At 35.4% G+C, this 18482-nt stretch overlaps 1 protein-coding gene across 1 annotated transcript; it reads left to right on the plus strand.

Annotated features, from left to right (window-relative positions):
* The first annotated feature begins 415 nt into the window (after positions 1-415).
* Positions 416-18047, plus strand: LOC143877871 (DNA (cytosine-5)-methyltransferase CMT3-like). Its single transcript, XM_077380166.1, has 21 exons — positions 416-930; positions 1024-1064; positions 1194-1293; positions 8618-8725; positions 9087-9206; positions 9348-9447; positions 10145-10347; positions 10438-10503; positions 10604-10822; positions 11049-11107; positions 11980-12046; positions 12179-12508; positions 12579-12647; positions 13193-13279; positions 13389-13476; positions 15062-15183; positions 15293-15397; positions 15476-15519; positions 15613-15682; positions 15767-15870; positions 17628-18047. The coding sequence occupies exons 1-21, from the start codon at positions 559-561 to the stop codon at positions 17812-17814; spliced, it is 2661 nt and encodes an 886-aa protein (XP_077236281.1). The 5' UTR covers positions 416-558; the 3' UTR covers positions 17815-18047.
* Positions 18048-18482: the final 435 nt, after the last annotated feature.

Genomic DNA, 18482 nt, shown 5'->3' on the forward strand with positions numbered 1-18482 from the left:
TCATTTTTTTGGTCCTCAAACTTAATTATATTTCAATAACACATTTTCACCAAAAAATTATTTTTATTCGTCATAAATTTATAACTAAAAAATAAGAGGAGTTCTAAACTGAAGGACGCCCTTGCAAAGAAAAGGATAAAAGGGCACCCACATTGGTTGCTTGCAAAATTACCAAAGTGCACTAAATGTTCATTAACTTTTCATCTCATTTAATGCAGACCAATGGGGGCGCCCTTTCATCCCTCTTTTGTAAGGGCGCCCTTCAGTTTAGAATTCCTCTTTAAAAATAAAATAAACCGTACCAATTTGCATACATTGTACCAAATCCTTGGGAGGATTCTTTCATTAACTCTACCTTCCCTTTAGATACAACTTGCCACAACGGTACCCGGACCTGAAGTGAAAAGTTAAATCCGCTTTTATAATCCGAAAAATTCGTTTCCCGCTCACTTCACTTTCCCACTTCATTTAAAACTTCCCCGTTCTTATCTCATACCTTCTATGCTCTCCTTCATTATCTCCTCCCAAAACCCTAAACCCTAACCCTCCTCCTTCGCAATGTCTTCAGAAAATCGCCTCCGGAGGATCACGAGGGTTTCAAAAACTTCAGAAAATGGCAACGGATCTGTTGGTATCCCCATTAATGTTGATTTGGAAGGTGAAAATGCATCAACAAAAAAGCAAAAATGCAGCGAGGGAATCGAATCAGAAGCTCCTTCTTCCAAAAAAGCGAAAATGGATTCAAAAGCTGGTTCGAAAAAAGTAAAAAAAATAGACTCCGAAGCTGAAATAGGTTCGATCTCTCTTTCTATTAAGAAAACAAAGAAAACATCGGTGGATTGTGAGGGTCATTTAACCGGAGAGCGGTTTATTAGAGAGTCGATTATTCCAGAAAAAGAAGCACGTAAACGGTGGCCTCAGAGATACAATGTGTGTATTTTTACTGTTAATTTTATTGATTTTTTGTTTTTGTTTTTTTAGAGGAGTTCTTAGCCGTGCCTTTTATTTATCACATTTGTTCAGGATTCCGGGGAAAATAGTTCTCGTCCTCTTAACAACAAAAGGTGAGTATTTGTCAAAAATATTTCCTTATTCTTTTTCATTTTCTGTCATTTATTAATCTTTGCCATTTATGCTTCCTTTATTATCTCTTGCTTATCTTTCTTGCTTTATTTTTTCGATGTTTGTTTCAGCGTTGATAATGGGGATACGGATTTGAAAGCGCGATGTCATTATTCGAAAGCAGAAATTGATGGTTGCATTTATAACCTATATGACGATGTATATGTTAAAGTGAGTCAGTATTTAAGTTTATTAAGTCTTTTACTTCGAATTCGTCCTGCATTCCATTTTTTAAATGTAATTTTAGTAGACTCTGCATTGCTCAGCGTCCTTATGATTTGTGGGGATTTTTATTTTTTGCCAACCTGAAAATGGTTTTTGTTTTACTTCCAGCCCCACAGTTTGTTTTTGTTTCGAGATTGTTTTAGATAGTTTGCTCAACATCCATTAACCACTTTATCACATTTAAAGGAATCGCCGAATCGCCCTTCACTATGATTTGTCTCAGCAATCTTGACCCCAACAGGGACCGAAAAAGCCAGTATAATATTGCCATCATCATCTCTTAGGATGCTGTCTATCCCCACCGGTCCAGTATTTCCTATACTGGAGCTGTTAGGAGGCTCCCACACTAGAGCAATAACGGACCTTGCGTTCCTACTATTACACACAAACTGTTGATCATTCTTGCCAGAGTTCATGAGTTGAAACAAATCAGAAAGTAGGCAAGGCTCTGGCCCAAGCGATTGCAAGAGCAATGACCGTCATTTATCAAAAGAAAATGCGCGGATGTCACAAAGCCTGTAAAGTGTAAACACCCTCGAATTCCTCTCTTTTTCATAAAATAAAATTACCGCTAACAAGATCAGATTCCACAAAATCTTACCGTTCCTCTGCCATGTAGCCAAAACCCATCCTTCTAAGAGCTTTGAAAGTTTAGATGGGAAGACCCATAATATTCCAAATCTATTAAGAATTTTGCTCAACAGATACTTGGCCAATGGAGGAAGATGTGATCGACAGTTTTTCCGGTTGTAGAACCTTACCAATGTACTTAGTCCACAAATATCTGAGGGATCTAGGTCATGACCAAATGTAGATGTGGCGTCGTATCCCAGAATGTACTTATCAGTCGATCCTAAAACACTAATCAGAGGACTTATGTGAATACAAATGTATGGCTCACAGGAAAGAGAGAGGATCGTGTGAAACAACCAATTCTTCAAAAGCTTAAGCTGTTAGAGTTGGTGTTATTTAATCATTTATAACACAACACTCCCCCTCACGTGTGGGCCCCTCTTTGCTTTTGGGTTGGCCGTACACATGGCACATGTGGCTCCTGTTTTGGGTTGGCCATACTTGTGGATTTGTAATATCAAAGAGTTGTTGGGTTTTGAAACCAGGACCTGCCGGGAGGCAATAGCTCTGATACCATGTGAAACAACCAATTCCTCCAAAAGCTTAAGCTGTTAGAGTTGGTTTTATTTAATCATTTATATTTTAACAGATCAAAAAAGAGATTCAATTGATTGCTGGACATCTTATAACTAGAAAAACAGGGTTGCCTGATATGGGGGCATGGTATGGATTTTGTACACTTGTGCCATACATAGTCTATCAGGGTTGTTAATGGGAAGCAGTGTTTCACATGATATAGCTTCCTCTGTGACAAGTCTGGTGTGGAACTCCTGCATTAAAAACTTGCATGATCACAATTTGATGAAGATTATGATGTGGATTGTTACTCGATTTGTCATTTTTTCCAACTGTGGCGAATAACATGGGCTTGTTTTTATGACTTTGATCTTACAATGATAATAACTTCGCATATTCCATTGTAAAAGTTCTCACTGAGTCTCTACCCCAAAAATTCACTCACAAATCTTAATATTATTACAGTAGCACCTTTAGTAATTAATATTTTCAGTGAATATAGATTTGTTAGCTATTAGGATGTATTAATTACCTATTTATTCTGTTCCAATTTATGAAACAACTGCATCTACATGTTTACTATGTAAAACATCACTCACATAATTTGCTAGGCATTTTCAGCTCGCTTTTGCATGTGAGAACGGCCACACAGGTTGATTTTTTTGGCAGATTTTGTCTTATTCATTTAATTCATCTGAGGTGGCTGTTCTCACATGCGAAAGCCAGCTTAGAAATGGCTTTCCTCTAAATTTCCTAGCAAATCCCATATATTTATGTATGAATAAAAAAAATATAAAAAATCATAAAGCAATTAAAGAATTATAAAATAATCAATTATTCATTTTTCATCCAAATCCATCAATTTTAACACAAGATCACATCAATACTCAAAGTCTCATAGATCATATGACAAGTATAAATTATAACAGACTAGTAAGTCGCGGATGTTATCTTCTTTATAGTGATCTTGCTCTGAGATGTGTGGATACCTCATGCACCTGCATTGTGCTTGACTGGTTCCAATTGGTTGGATGCGTTCGAACTCTTCCTATGTCCACAGATGAGTTTTTGAAGGCTTCTATCAAAAGAAAGCCCTATTTTATACACACAGAACTTAACTAGGAAAAATCCACTGAATCATATGATTTACGATCGAATCATATGATTCAATAAAGAATTCCAATATTCATACCAATTATGGTTCAATCACGAGATTCAAATCAAAATCAAAAGATTTGATTCGAGTAGTAAATTCTAAGACTTCCAAAACAATACTGGGATCTATATTGGTGATCATTTTTCCTTACTCTAACAAAAAAACCTTATTAAAGATTTATTTAATTGAACATACCATAATCATTTCTTATCTTAATATCTATACCAAAAGAAGAGTGTTTTACATTGGCTATAGATATGGTAGTTTCTAATGTCTAATACACACAAAAAAGTACTTTCTAATGTCTTATACAATACACACACCCAAATTGCTAAGTTATTGTTTAGTATTTGGCTTATTAATTTGTAGAATATTAGTAAAGAGGCATTGTAGTGAGCAATTATTGTTGTTACTTTCTAATGTCCAATACAGTATACACACCCAAATTCCCAAGTTATTATTTAGTATTAGGCTTATTAATTTGTAGAATATTCTTCAAGAGGCATTGTATTGAATAATCATTGTTGTTGTTTGTTATGATATTTGATTTACCTGACACTTTGAATTTATTGCCGACACACGTTTCTTGCCGTATCCAATGTGTCCTGCCGTGTCCGACACGACACACGTGTACACCCGTGTCGACACTCCTTTGTACACTTTTAAATGTACTGCTATTAGTGTTAGACTTAATTTGGCTGCGTGGACACATTTTTGTGCTGTCTCAAGTGTGACATTCTATTTTATTATTGCATATTGTGTTTACCTCTTTTATTAACTCCAAGGTTGTGAAAATTGGAATCAAATCGTAAATCGTAAGATTTTTTCAGATTTATATATAGATGAGAAAAAATATTAAAAAAATATAAAAAGGTAAAAAATAAGAATAAAATGAGTAATTATCTATTTTCCAATTGAAACTATTAAATTAAATATAAAATTCCATGATTAGTAATCCAAAGCACAAACCATATTCATCACACAATAAATTACTAAACAAACCACAAACTATATTCATCATATAATAAATCATGTATCATTATATGATTTATCACAACAGTAAACAAAGTAGATACTCAAATATATAATAATCATCATACAAAGAAATGTCAGCAATAAACAAGCATTTTGAAATGATTTTCATTTGAAATCACAATCAGTTCTCAAAATCCAAAACATACAGAATCGTAAAAATCGTAAAAAGAATCGTAAAAATCGTAAAAATCGCAGGATTCAAGGTCGAATTGTAAGAATTTTAGAAAAAAGATTCTTCGTTCGATTTGAATCGTTCAACTCACGAATCGATTTGAATTGTAAGATTCAAATCGTAAACCGCAAGATTTTAACAACAGACATTAACTCTTCTTTTATTATAAACTCTTTTTAGCTCTTCTTTAACTAATATTTGTTGTTGTATCATATATATACTTTCTATTTTAGCCGTGTCTCCGTTTCTAAATTTTAGGGGTTCGCCGTGTCCGACACTCCGTGTCCGTGTCGACAAGCGACACCGTGTCCGTGTCCACAAATCATTAGGACTATCAATTGGGATGGGCAAGCCCGAAGCCCGCCTGTTCGGCCAGTTCAAAGCCCGCCCAAAGTTAAAATGGGAACAAGCCAAGCTGGGTTTGGTTGATGTTTAAGGCCCGAAGTCTAAATCGGGCTGAGCTTGGGCACACCATTGTCCAGCCCGTTATAAGCCCGGCCCGGCCCGTCCTAAGTTATAGATTATATAATTTTTTTACCGTCCATATTGTGTTATGCAATGTCTCTCTCTCTCTCTCTATATATATATATATATATATATATATATATATGCATCAAGATCATGGCATAAAAATGTCTATACTTCAAGATATACAGTTGTCCACTGTAAAAAAAGAAGATATATGGTTGTCCTAGCACCAGTGAACACCTAGGTGGTGCAAGAACAAGTCCATCCCATAATTCCCAATTGATGTCCTCTGTCCAAACTCCATAATCATTAACTCATCCTTTCAACAAAGAATGCATTACCATGTATGATAGCAATGAACAGTAGTACCACTATTTTGGAATAGGACAGTAGTAGTGTAGGACAACTATTTTGGAATATGATTTCAAGAAATCTTGTAAGTAGCATTGATTATAGATGTATCAACTTTTGTTAGTATAATAAATCCTTGCAGTTATTTTTTGTGTGTAAAACTCATCTGTATTTACCTAATAGTTTTAATTAGATATATATTTTTTAAAATGGTTAAGCCCGAATTCGGCCCGAAGCCCGATGTAAAATTTGGGACGCGTTTGGGTAAATTATATTTTCTATTTCCTTAGGCCCGAACTCGGCCCGAAGCCCGCCTCAAAACAAATGAGCCGAGCTTGGGAACCCTAGGCCCGCCCAGGCTCGGCCCGATTGACAGTCCTACAAATCATAGGTTATGATTATCCCCCCTCTCTCTATATGTACATACATACATACACACATTTATATATAGACATCTAACACTCACATGATCCAGTTTCATTTGAATTGTAAGAGTGATTTGAAATCTCTAGTTGCCAAAATAAAAGTTATCTCCAATTTAGTGATGGAAAAGGCAGAAAAGAAATTTTTAGGTTGATATTTTTGAGAGTTATTTGATTCTTGATGAACTGCAAGCCTTTCGGTTGAGATAGGGGCAACTACATAATGTGTATGAAATGTAAAGAATGTATTCATATAATTAGCTCAAATTATTGGAGATATACCCTCCTTTTATAAAAATAACTTATAGTTTCTTTCGTCACGACAACATGCACATGATTCTAACACATTAATTAAGCTTTCATATGTGGTTATTTGTAATTAATCAATGCTTGAGCCATTTCATTTTAGATCAATCAATTGTTTCATGTTCAAGCATATGGAAGTCCTGAAATGTTATTCATCCTATTGCTCAAAAAATATCAATTGTCTCATTTAATTAGCTCAAATTATTGGAGATATACCCTCCTTTTATATAAATAACTTATAGTTTCTTTCGTCACGACAACATGCACATGATTCTAACACATTAATGAAGCTTTCATATGTGGTTATTTGTAATTAATCAATGCTTTAGCTATTTCATTTTAGATCAATCAATTGTTTCATTTTCAAGCATATGGAAGTCCTGAAATGTTATTCATCCTACCTATGGGAGATAAAGTGTTTTGTAAGCTTGTGTTCAAAAAAGTGGAAGGACCAGATAGAAGTTAAAAACAAATATCCATTAGTATTGGTTGTTGATCAATCTAAAATCAATTTGTTGTATATGCAGCTTTATTCCAATAATTTCTTCTATTTGTTTGAGTAAGGTTAGTTGGAGAGATCTTTGTTGGAGGGATCTCTTTGGTAAAATCAGAATACATTTATCAAGTACAATGCCTTCTAGGCAAGGTTTTAAATTTCTGATTTGGTTGGCATGGGCACATAAACATTTTGGTTTTGGTTGGAAATTCTGAAAGAAATCTTCTAAAATTGCAGAAACATATGGAAATACATGCAAGCAATGAACATTATAGATAAAACTTCAAGAAGTACTAATGGTAACAACATTGAACACATAGTGACATGCGTTGTTGTGGATGTCCGATAATTCAATATGTATCACATTTCACCTCTCATTCGCATAGATATTTATATGTAACATGTACACCACAATTATGGAAAGAAAGAAAAGCAACAGTTTTCAGAGGCCTTTGTAAAAGGCCCCACTAGCTATTCTGCAAAATTGTGTCCCTTACCATATCTTGGGCTAAGATTCTGCCTCCTTTTTAGATTTGTTTCAGTTCGCAATTTATGGGTTGGTTGGAGGTAGGTATGCTATAGTTCACAGATAACTCTGGCCCATTCCCAAAAGTGGAAGCCTCTGGATCCATGTTTTTTAAAACTAAACTTTGACAGATCAAGTTTGGGGAACCCAGGTCCTACAGGGATATGAGAAGTCTTAAAAGATGAATTTGGCAATACTTTGTGGGCTTTTTCAGGTCCAATAGGCATGGAGGACTTAAATGAGGTGGAGGTAAGGGCTGTTCTTCAGGGATTGAGAAAGTAATTGTTGAGGGAGACTCTGTCAATGTAATAAAATGGCTGAAGGGCAGTCTCCTCATCCCTTGGAGGTTTGGCCCATGGATTGATCAAATCCAGGATAAAATAGAAATGTCGGCGATCTCCATCCATTACGTGAAGAGGTCCGCCGATAGGGATGCTGACCGCATGGCTAGAGAAAGGGGTATCGAAGGTGAATCTTGAGATTTTTAATTTTTGGCCTCCCTGAAATGGCTCTTGCCATCAATGTATCTTTGACCAGCTAGGATAGGCAGTCATCATGTCCTTGCTGGAGATTCCTTGTATTTGATCTTCTTGGCTGCGGGTTTTCCCGCTTCTAATAGAATATATTACCATTAAAAATGTACACCACAGTTAACATTTATTTTATCTAGATATAATTTATATGTAACATATAGAAGCATAGTATGGCAATGGTACCCCTACAGTTTTTGTTTCACTATCCGTTTCGGTTTTAATAAGCATGTCAGTAAGGATGGAAATAGAAAATTTTTGGTCGTTTTGTGTCGGTTTTGATCGAAATTTGTTTCTCTTCTTCTAGAATTTTTCATCATTATAGCACTACATGTTTGAGTTACTCGTATTGCTTATTAGAAAGCTTATATATTGCTTTCATAATATATCCTTTCACGGAAACACACTCAATAAATCTAAGAAATGTGCGATCTCTTTGATAATTTATTTTTTCAAATTGAATACTATTTTGTATTTACATGGAAGTGTTTAATAATAAGTCACATGAATACTGCGATATGATGCCCAATTTGTCAATAGATGCCAAATACTGCCTATGAATTCATTTGTACTTATTCTTTACATGCTTCAAATTATCAATCACAAAACTTGTAATATCAATGGTAATTTAGTCACATTCTCATAATTGTTTTTCTCAGGCCGAAGAAGGGCAGCCTGATTACATTGGTAGGATAGTAGAATTCTTTGAAGCTACTGACCGCAAACCATATTTTACGGCACGATGGTTCTTTAAAGCCGAAGATACTGTAAGATAGATTATATTTTTCCTTGTTCTTTCTTATCACTCCATTCCTTGCATTGAGTTTGTTAACTTACCAACTTTTCCAAAAGCTTAAGCTGTTGGAGAAAGGTGTCATTTATCTTTTATACTTTAACACTCCCCCGCACGTGTGGCCCACTTGGCAAACACGCGGCACATGTGGTCCCACTTTGGGCCGACCATTGCATGTGGATTTTTGCTATCCGGGAGGTTTGAACTCGAGACCTTTGGCTCTGATACCATGTTAACTTACCAACTTCTCCTAAAGCTTAAGCTGTTGGAGAAAGGCGTTATTTATCTTTTATACTTTAACAGAGTTGTAATTTTCTAATGTTTGATGTTTTCAGGTTATAAAAAATCACGCTGCTTTTCATGACCAGAGAAGAGTTTTCTTTTCTGATCTCAAAGATGCCAATCTGCTCGAGTGTATCATTTCAAAAATCAATATTGTACAAATAGCTCCTAATGTATGTCCACTTTGGCTTCTCAATGTATAGGTTCTTGCTGTACAAGTCGTATTTTCTGTTGAAACCCTTTGATGTCAAATTGCTATAACTGTTCCATTCCAGCATGTTATTTTTAGTTTTCTAATCGCAACTGCATGCTAGGTTGATTTGGAGGCAAAAGGGAGCACAATTCCAAACTGTGACTTTTACTATGATATGGCCTATTCAATCCCTTATTCCACATTTGTCAACTTACCAGCTGGTAATTGTTTCCATACCTGAACTACTGATACCATGTTTGTAATATTCTCCTTACCTGAACTACTGATACCATGTTTGTAATATTCTCCTTTCCTAAACTATTAAAACCATGTATGATTGAGGTATCTGTGTGTGTGTGTGTGTGTGTGTGTGTGTGTCTTTATTAGTTAAAAAAATTCACAGATGCTGCTATGGGCAGTACCTTAGTGGCACTTACGGCGATAATTTCAGTTAATCACCATATTTTTTAGAAACAATATTATTTTGATAATTTCGTGATACATTGAATTTATTTCAAGAAATACATGTCTTTCTTTTGTTGCATATTGTCATTTTTATATTAAATCCAGAAATTCTTTATGTTTTTTCTTTTTTATATTTTAAGTAGGAATTTGCTAGCGTCCATCGCCAAAGGCATTTCGCAGATGGTCTGTTGCATGTCAGAGCAGCCACAGTGAATGAAGACACATCCTGCAGAAAAGTGAGCTCTTACATGCAACTGACCATCTGCGAAATGCCTTTTGCGATGGACGATAGCAAATCCCTTTTAATTATTCTTATCTCTGCAACAATTTCCGTATGTTATCCCAATTAACATAAAAAGTTTGAAATTATCTGTTGATATTCCTAAGAAAAATGTTTGTCGATTTGATTAGTACTGATGGAGCTTATATGTCTGTATGTAAATGCAAGAGCAGGCAATGAGACTTCCTCTGCAATTTCCAATGATTCGGTTCTTGATGGTGTGAATAGTGAAACAAAGTCTGATTCCGAGGGTTCTTCCTCACCCCCGAAGTCGCAAAAGTCGGAGATGACTTTGTTGGATTTGTATTCTGGGTGTGGTGGTATGTCAACAGGTTTATGTCTTGGAGCAAAGCTCTCTAATGTAAACCTTGTTACAGTAAGTTCCCTGGTTGACTTGTATCTCATTGGATATTTTTTGCCTTTATGTGTAATTGATTAGCATATATTGTCTTTTGGTTCTTTTCAGAGGTGGGCTGTTGATCTAAATGAATATGCCTGCAAAAGTCTACAACTTAATCACCCAGAAACTCAGGTATATATGGATGCTTTTGACCTTTTCATTATACAGGTACTAATCTTTTCCACTGTGCCTTAAACATTGTATAATAATGTTAATTGTAAACGGTTTGTAGGTCAGGAATGAAGAGGCAGGTGACTTTCTGGCATTGCTAAAAGAATGGAAAAGCCTTTGTGAACGTTTCTCTGTATCGGAATGTACAACACTAGAGGAAGATGATGAAGAATGTGATGTTGACAATAAGGTTCTGAGTGGGGAGTTTGAAGTGGGAAAGCTTGTTGGAATTTGTTATGGAGATCCCAATAAAATAAACAAACGTGGTCTTATGTTCAAGGTATTGTCATGTTTGTTAGGAATCTAGCTTGGTCCTTTTCTTCAATTTACAAGCCTTGCTTCTAGCCAACATCTAACTGCTTATTAATTTTATTTCCACTTTGCTTTATTCGTTTAATGTGCATGCATGCCCACATGCCTACATGTGAATTGCCCAAAGTTTCATTAGCTAAATTTAGCATACCCTTGACCACCGTTTTTTCTTGTAATTTATGGGTTTAATTTAGGTTCGCTGGAAGGGATACGGTCCCAGTGAAGATACTTGGGAACCTGTTGATGGTTTAAGGTAGGCTCTTTATCTATATTCTCTTCTTGAGTACATGTAATGTCTGTGCACATATGTGTATATCCAGATATGCACCTATGTACATGCGTGTGTATATGTACATATACACACACCAGATAAAATTTGTGCAAAGATTGCAGAAAACACATTGTGTAAACTGGCTTAGAAACACAGCCGACAACAACTTTTGAACTCACAAAACTACTCGAATTTAACTTCCAACTTTTCGAATAAAGTAAGACCTTTTCTCCCTGTAGAAGTTATTAATCTTAGACCAAAAGAAATGTTTCTTGATCAATAAATTTTCCAAATTATAACATATTTTATGCATACAGCCCATACAAACGTAAACTACTTATGGGTTTTCTTAGAATTAGTTATAATAAATAACTATAGCTTTATTGCTTAAAAAAGGAAACCACATAAACGTGAAACATACTTGGACAAACTCTAGCGATTCATCCCTTTCCATCTTGGTGACTACAAATCTGGGTAATTCAAAAATTTTGCAATTTTTCAATTGTTTGACTTCTCAAATTAGGCTTTCTAACAAAACCTATTGAAATCACCTCCTGGAAAATATTAAAAATTCCACCATAATTCTTAATAATTAAAATCAAACAGTGTGTAACGTTTCTGTATGTTTTTTTTCAGGCTGGTACCCCCAGCCCCCCTCTCTAATGAATGTCATTTGTTATTACACCATGTCGATGCCATCGACATGACCCCACGTAGACCCAACTTGATTCTTTGGGGGTTGATCGATCCCCTTCTTTAAATTACTAATAGAATTAAAGACACCGTATTACACAAGTTTTTTTTTTTTTCCGGCATTTTTTATATTCTCTTACTATTTGCCATTTATGTACCAGCAAATGTCAAGAAAGAATAATGGATTTTGTGAGAAATGGGTACAGAAAGAAGATCTTGCCTCTATGTGTAAGTGATTTTTTCCTATCACATTTTAAGTAATGTAATATAATTAGTCAGCTATATTGTTTTTTGACACCGTTAGTTCTATCAAATTTCTTCTGCCAAGATGGATCTCAGTGCTATTTTTTGTTTTTTTAGGGTGATGTTGATGTTATATGTGGAGGACCTCCCTGCCAAGGCATAAGTGGATTTAATCGTTTTAGAAATTATTTGAAACCATTGGAAGACGAAAAGAATAAACAAATGGTTGTTTTTATGGACATCGTTGACTATCTAAAACCAAAATATGTTTTGATGGAGAATGTAGTTGATATTTTGAAGTTTGCTGGTGGTTATTTGGGGAGATATGCTTTAAGTAGGCTTGTTTACATGAACTATCAAGCAAGGTTGGGAATGATGGCAGCGGGCTGGTATGGTCTTCCACAATTTCGTATGCGGGCCTTTTTATGGGGTGCCCTTCCAACAGAGGTATGTTTTCAGGAAAGGAATTTTAAGTTGTGCAAAGATTTTTTATTGATGATATGTTTCACTTTTGTAGAAATTGCCTCAGTATCCACTGCCTACTCATCATGCTCATCAACATGGTGGCGTTCCTCAAGAATTTGAGGTATGAATGATTGTAATTTATGTCTTAAAGATTGAATTTTTTGTTTTGTGTATGATTCAAAAAGTGTTTAATTATGTTTTTGAGATGAAAGAGGTTGAATCTTCAATAAAATAATTGAGTATTGCTATTTTATTAGCTACCATGGTCCCAGGTACATTAGCCTGGATATTCTTGATGGCAAAAGAATATCAATTAAAACTTATTTGAATCGCATACTAATCTAATAATAACGTTTCACTAAGGGCGTCACATATCCATATGATCTGTGGAAGTATCCATTGAGTTGATGTACTTTTTATGGGCACATATCTTAAGTTCAAATCCCAAACTGGTTATTTAGATGGCCAACAGAAAAACTACCTCGAAAGGAAAATTTGCGACTATGAATACCCATATGAATGCTTTGATGGAATCAATATTTGTTTGGCTAGAACATTTTTAAAACCCATGACAATAGGCTGAACCAACCTGAAAATTATGGATTACAAAAGTTTACTATGCCTAGATAAATGTTGTGTGTTTAATGAATTTTGCAATCAATGCAGCGCAACCTAGTTGGTTATAATGAAGGCGAGCCTCTCAATTTGGAAAATGCTCTAACTCTCGGGGATGCAATTTCAGATCTTCCACCGGTATGAGAATTAAACTTTGCTTAATAAAGTTTGATTAGTAAGGGTTTTATAGACGTGCAAAAACAGAATGGTCCAGAGTGCATTAAGATACTTAGTTTGATATTTTAAGGTTGAAAACGATGAGACTCGAGATGAAATGCCATATGGCATACGTGCAAAAACAGAATTCCAACGATATATACGATCAATCAAACCTGGTAAGTTACTTATCCATTGACATAAACCAAAATCATTTTTGCTACTTTGGGTATCTTTGTAATGTAAACATGGCCATGTTGCTTGCATTTGCAGGTATATTGACATGTTTTCTTATTTATGGTTGACTTCCTTGGACCATTTTTGATATTTTCTGCTACACTAATTACGATAAAGCACCTGATCGGTTTGTTTTCGTTAGAACTTGGCTTACGTTTCAAGTTTGGAATGTAGCTATTTGAAGTAACTTGCATATGCAAGTTTATTTTCTTATCATCCCAACACGTTTATATTATTTCATTGCTTTTGACCTTCATTAAGGCCATGTTTGCTAGTCATACAAGTTTTTTTTTTTTGATAATATTGGTTTATCAAGTCGTGGGAGAGTAGCAATGTGGGTGGGAGACAAAGAGGGTGATAAGTGGTGAACAATAGGGAAACGAAAATCTCAATTAAAAATATAGTTTTATTTTATCTTATTTTTCTGCCACATCAGATTGTCTCCTCACTCATGCCCTCTCAATTCTCTCCTTATCTCCCTCTCCCTATGCCTCTTTCACTACATGGTAAGCTGATAATTCATGAATTTTTTTTCGATGAGTGTTAGTATAGCCTAAAATTTTTGCAAGATACAAAACCTAAAATTTTTGCAAGATAACTTGATGTTTGCACATTTGTAAGGCAAACTACGGTGTTTTGGGACAACCTCCATTTTAGTTGAAAGACTGCAGTTATAGAAAACAAAAGAGAGTAAAAAGATTTGGACCTCTCTACAAATTCCCTCCTTTTGTCACAATTGTGTGTGAGTGTGTACGGCTTTTAATCCAAAATAATTCTAGGGCCCAATTAGGTTTGATTTTGGAAAAAAATATCCCTGGATAATGAGTTTACTAAATGCTGAGAAATTCCATTTTCGACCGAAAAGAATTTCCAATCACTATTTTCCTTACATTTAAACAACACCCAATATTACTGCGAATTCTTAGCATGTTTTGGGATATTCATCTCTCATTTGACATAAAAATCGTAAAACTTTTCTATCTCTTGATGCATCAATTATTTGTCAGAACTCACAATGTCTACCCGACAATACTTCATACTCTATATCAATATGTAATTTGATTAAGTTGTTCATAAACTAATAACGTATGAGCATCTATAAAACTGTTTGTAATATATGTAGTTATATATTTGTGTCCCTGCATGTGTTTTTTGACATGCATATCTAGTGCGCTAATAGAAAATGCATAATATGCACTAAACTGTTGGAGAACTATGGCATTCTCACGACATCATGATATATAGAACCTTATTAAGGAATATCCTGACATCAAATCGTACTGAACCTTTTCTTTTGAATGAGTTTATATCATAAACCCACGTAAAGAGAAGAAGTTATTGTCTCAGCAATTGAATGGGTTTGGTTATTTATGGCTTCTTTAAGCATTGATGTTCCTTATAACCTTTCCAATCTGCATATTTTATCCTCAACCGCCAAGTATGCAACTCGTGCAACGACCTTACACTTTGCTTATTGTGGGTATTGAGGTCCTTTTGTTGATTATATACACCTTTTGCAACTTGTAGAGTCGGCAGATTCCACCACTACTGCGCAAAATACCTCGCAAAGGCCCAAACTTTTTGACCATCGACCTTATCAATGTAATGAAGATGATTATCTACGAGTGTGTCAGATTCCCAAGAAAAAGGTTCTTAGTACTCAAATGTTTCCTACCAAGTTACAAGAAAGTTTTTTCTTTGATTTAGTACAATCTTAAATATTCTTCTGTATTAAGTTTTGTTTATTGTTCATCTTAGGGTGCCAACTTCAGGGATTTGCCGGGTGTTTTGGTGGGTCCTAATAAAATTGTTGAATGGGACAAAACAGTGGAACGGGTGTTATTACCCTCTGGAAAACCATTGGTAGTGTTTTAATAGTAGTTAATGTTATGTGATGCCTCTCTTGATTACTTTTAGTAGACTCATTTGTTTTTTCTATAGGTCCCCGATTATGCAATGTCTTTCGTTAAAGGGAAGTCCAAAAAGTAAGTGTTGATCATTTTAAGATGATTGTTTTGTTATGGTCTTATGCCTCCATCTATTGTGCTGTTCTCTTATACTTGCTGTATTTGATGTAGGCCTTTTGGTCGTCTATGGTGGGATCAAACCGTGCCAACTGTAGTGACTAGGCCAGAACCTCATAATCAGGTATATTGTATTTATTTGATTGGTATAGTCAATTTCCTAGTTTGTATAGTATAATTATTTTTAATATCGGAATTTCTTTTGTAGAGAATTCTGCATCCAGAACAGGATAGAGTTCTTTCAATTCGTGAGAATGCAAGATTGCAGGGGTTTCCCGACTATTACAAGCTTTTTGGGCCTGTTAAAGAAAGGTGATATGTTTCTCTATGGCAGTAAAATGCTCACTTTTGTTCATATATCACTTTATTTCCTTTTTACTTGCCTTCAATTCTAAATTTGACAATACGATGTGCTAAACAAGATGAAACTGTATTTTTGAAGCTCTTGGTGGTTTAGCTGCCAGACTCACCCATGTAGTGGGGGTTCCTAGGAGAAAAACATGTACCTAGATTGTTACCATAACACCTTGATTTGCACATATAAGTACAATAACAGCTAGTAACCTAGTAGACATTCCAATCTTAGCGATTCACAAGCAACACAGGCCAATAATATGGACTATGGCTTGGCCAAATGACCCTTATAGCCAACATGTCATCCACCAGCCTCACGATCTCACTTTTCTGGAGTCGGGATATCTATAAGGCTTTACACACACCATATCACTCCCTTGTTTGAGTGATATTATGTGATCATGAGATCTCGTAGACAGGCCACCGGGCTCCATAAGGATATCTTTAAATGATTGTAACATTCTAGGTATATAGGGATTAGCTTTCACTAGCTTCCAAGTATCCAGAACATCCAATTCTTAGGCTCTGTCAACTACATTTAGATACATAAGACCCATGCTAGGGATTAGGCACCTTCGCTAGGCATTTAGGACTGAAACTCCTGGCCCGCATGAGTATAAACTGTGAACGGCGAAAATACTTCAATAAAACATTAGGTTCCTTTGAATAAATCACTTCAATAAACACTTTAACTCCTTTTAGCTAGTGTTTAAATCAATGAAGTTCTCAAATATAAGGACCTGTTTTTAACCGGGCGAGAATGGTGCCTAACACCTTCCGTTCTTGTAACCAGGCAACTAACCCAATCTCATCAGAACGCAGACTTAGTTCGCAGATTCATTCTTGGGCCCTAGGCCCTAAACTAAAAACACTTAATACCTGAAAGAATGTAACATATAGTGCATTAGTTTTCTTACAATCTTGTTAAGGATGGGTAGAAGATGTATTTTATTCTGGTTCTAAGGAAAGTTTGGTGTGATATGCATATATAAGTATTGAGTAGCATATGGATTACAGTAAGGAGAGGCACAAAAAGGATTCGTTTAAACCTTTGTGAAAGATCACATTTCCTTGGTGCTTGGAAAAGTAAAGTTAGCCTCCCCTCGTTTGAACCAATGGAAATCACTATGCTTTTGTCTTCAACACATGCAAAGCTGAAATGTCTAGATAAATTTCGGTGATGGATAGAAAATACGTGTTCCGTGTGATATAGAGAGGAGGTCATGCTTGGTACTATATTCAGACGCATACCGGTACTTTGCAACAGAGGTTTTGCAATGAGAAGCAGCTCTAGATCTTGGCGGTTTCAGCTATCGCTAAACATGAGCAAAGTATATTGAATGTTCTCAGGGATTTACGAGAGATTTTAGATCAGAGCTTTTTGCCTATGATTAAAGTCAGAGGGAGGTAGATCAACTCAGTAAAGCATACATTGTGGGCTGCTTTGATAACGGCAACCATCAAGGCCTTTAAGCTTTCAATAGTTAGATAGAGGACTTAGTTCTCTAAGTATCCTACTTCATAATTATGTATAGTTAACGGCAACCATCAATTATGTATGCTGCCATTCTTTATTCTCGTTAAGCAATCCCTTATTTGCTGTCCTCGCTTCTTATTATCTGAAACCCTATTTCATCAAATTCATAGTGCTTACAACGACTACTTCATTTCTAATATCAGCTAACTGATTTACTTTTATTTAAAATTACAATCAGGTACATACAAGTAGGGAATGCAGTTGCAGTCCCTGTTGCTCGAGCCTTAGGATATGCATTGGGGTTTGCATGTCAGAAGCTCGATGATAATAATCCATTAATGACTCTTCCCCCAAAATTTCCCCAATCTCTTCAGCCTGGTTCTTCTGGAACTTTGGAAGATGATGCTGCTGACGTTGTAGAGTAACAACTAACTATCATCATCCATTCTGAACCATTCTTGTTGTGATTTTTAAGTGCCTTGCACTGTAATTTATCAATTTCAGGTTTTTCACCCTATATTTCATATCCATTTAACAATCATTGTTACTTAAAGCCTGACAAGAGGTTATTCATATGTTGTATTCTACTTGCTTTTTTCATGTTATTTACTTATCGTAAGTTACTAGTCATTAATGATGATATATATCTAAGGTCACTGGGAATGAATGCATAGGGAATACAAGAATCATAAATAAGACTAAAACCTTTTGATTTAGAATTTTTAGCTATCGTTGCTTTTTCCGAGTCTGATACTTTGTCGAGGGGTTTCTGTAGGTTAATAAAATTACTTCTCTAGCTTTTTATAATTCCATGGGCAGGTAAAAAGTCTATTAAAATTATTTTAGGAGTAGAAATACTTTCAGCTTTCAAAGCTACAAGAACTTTTAGCTTTCACTGTTGAATCTGCCAGAGATTACATGACATTATAATTAGAAACCCACCGTTTTGTTTAACAGTTAAATCCCTGGTTTGACATCTCATTGTGTGACTCAGAAACTGTGATTAACGTCGCTGATCGCTCTTGAGATAGGCATTCCGTTTCCGTACCACCCCAGACAGAGTAAAGGTAAAAGTAGTTTCCTTGTTCGGCAA

Source organism: Tasmannia lanceolata, unplaced genomic scaffold (genome assembly GCF_043159265.1).
Source record: "Tasmannia lanceolata isolate RefF3 unplaced genomic scaffold, GAP_Taslan_0.1 ptg000005l, whole genome shotgun sequence".
NCBI classification, from domain to species: Eukaryota; Viridiplantae; Streptophyta; class Magnoliopsida; order Canellales; family Winteraceae; genus Tasmannia; species Tasmannia lanceolata.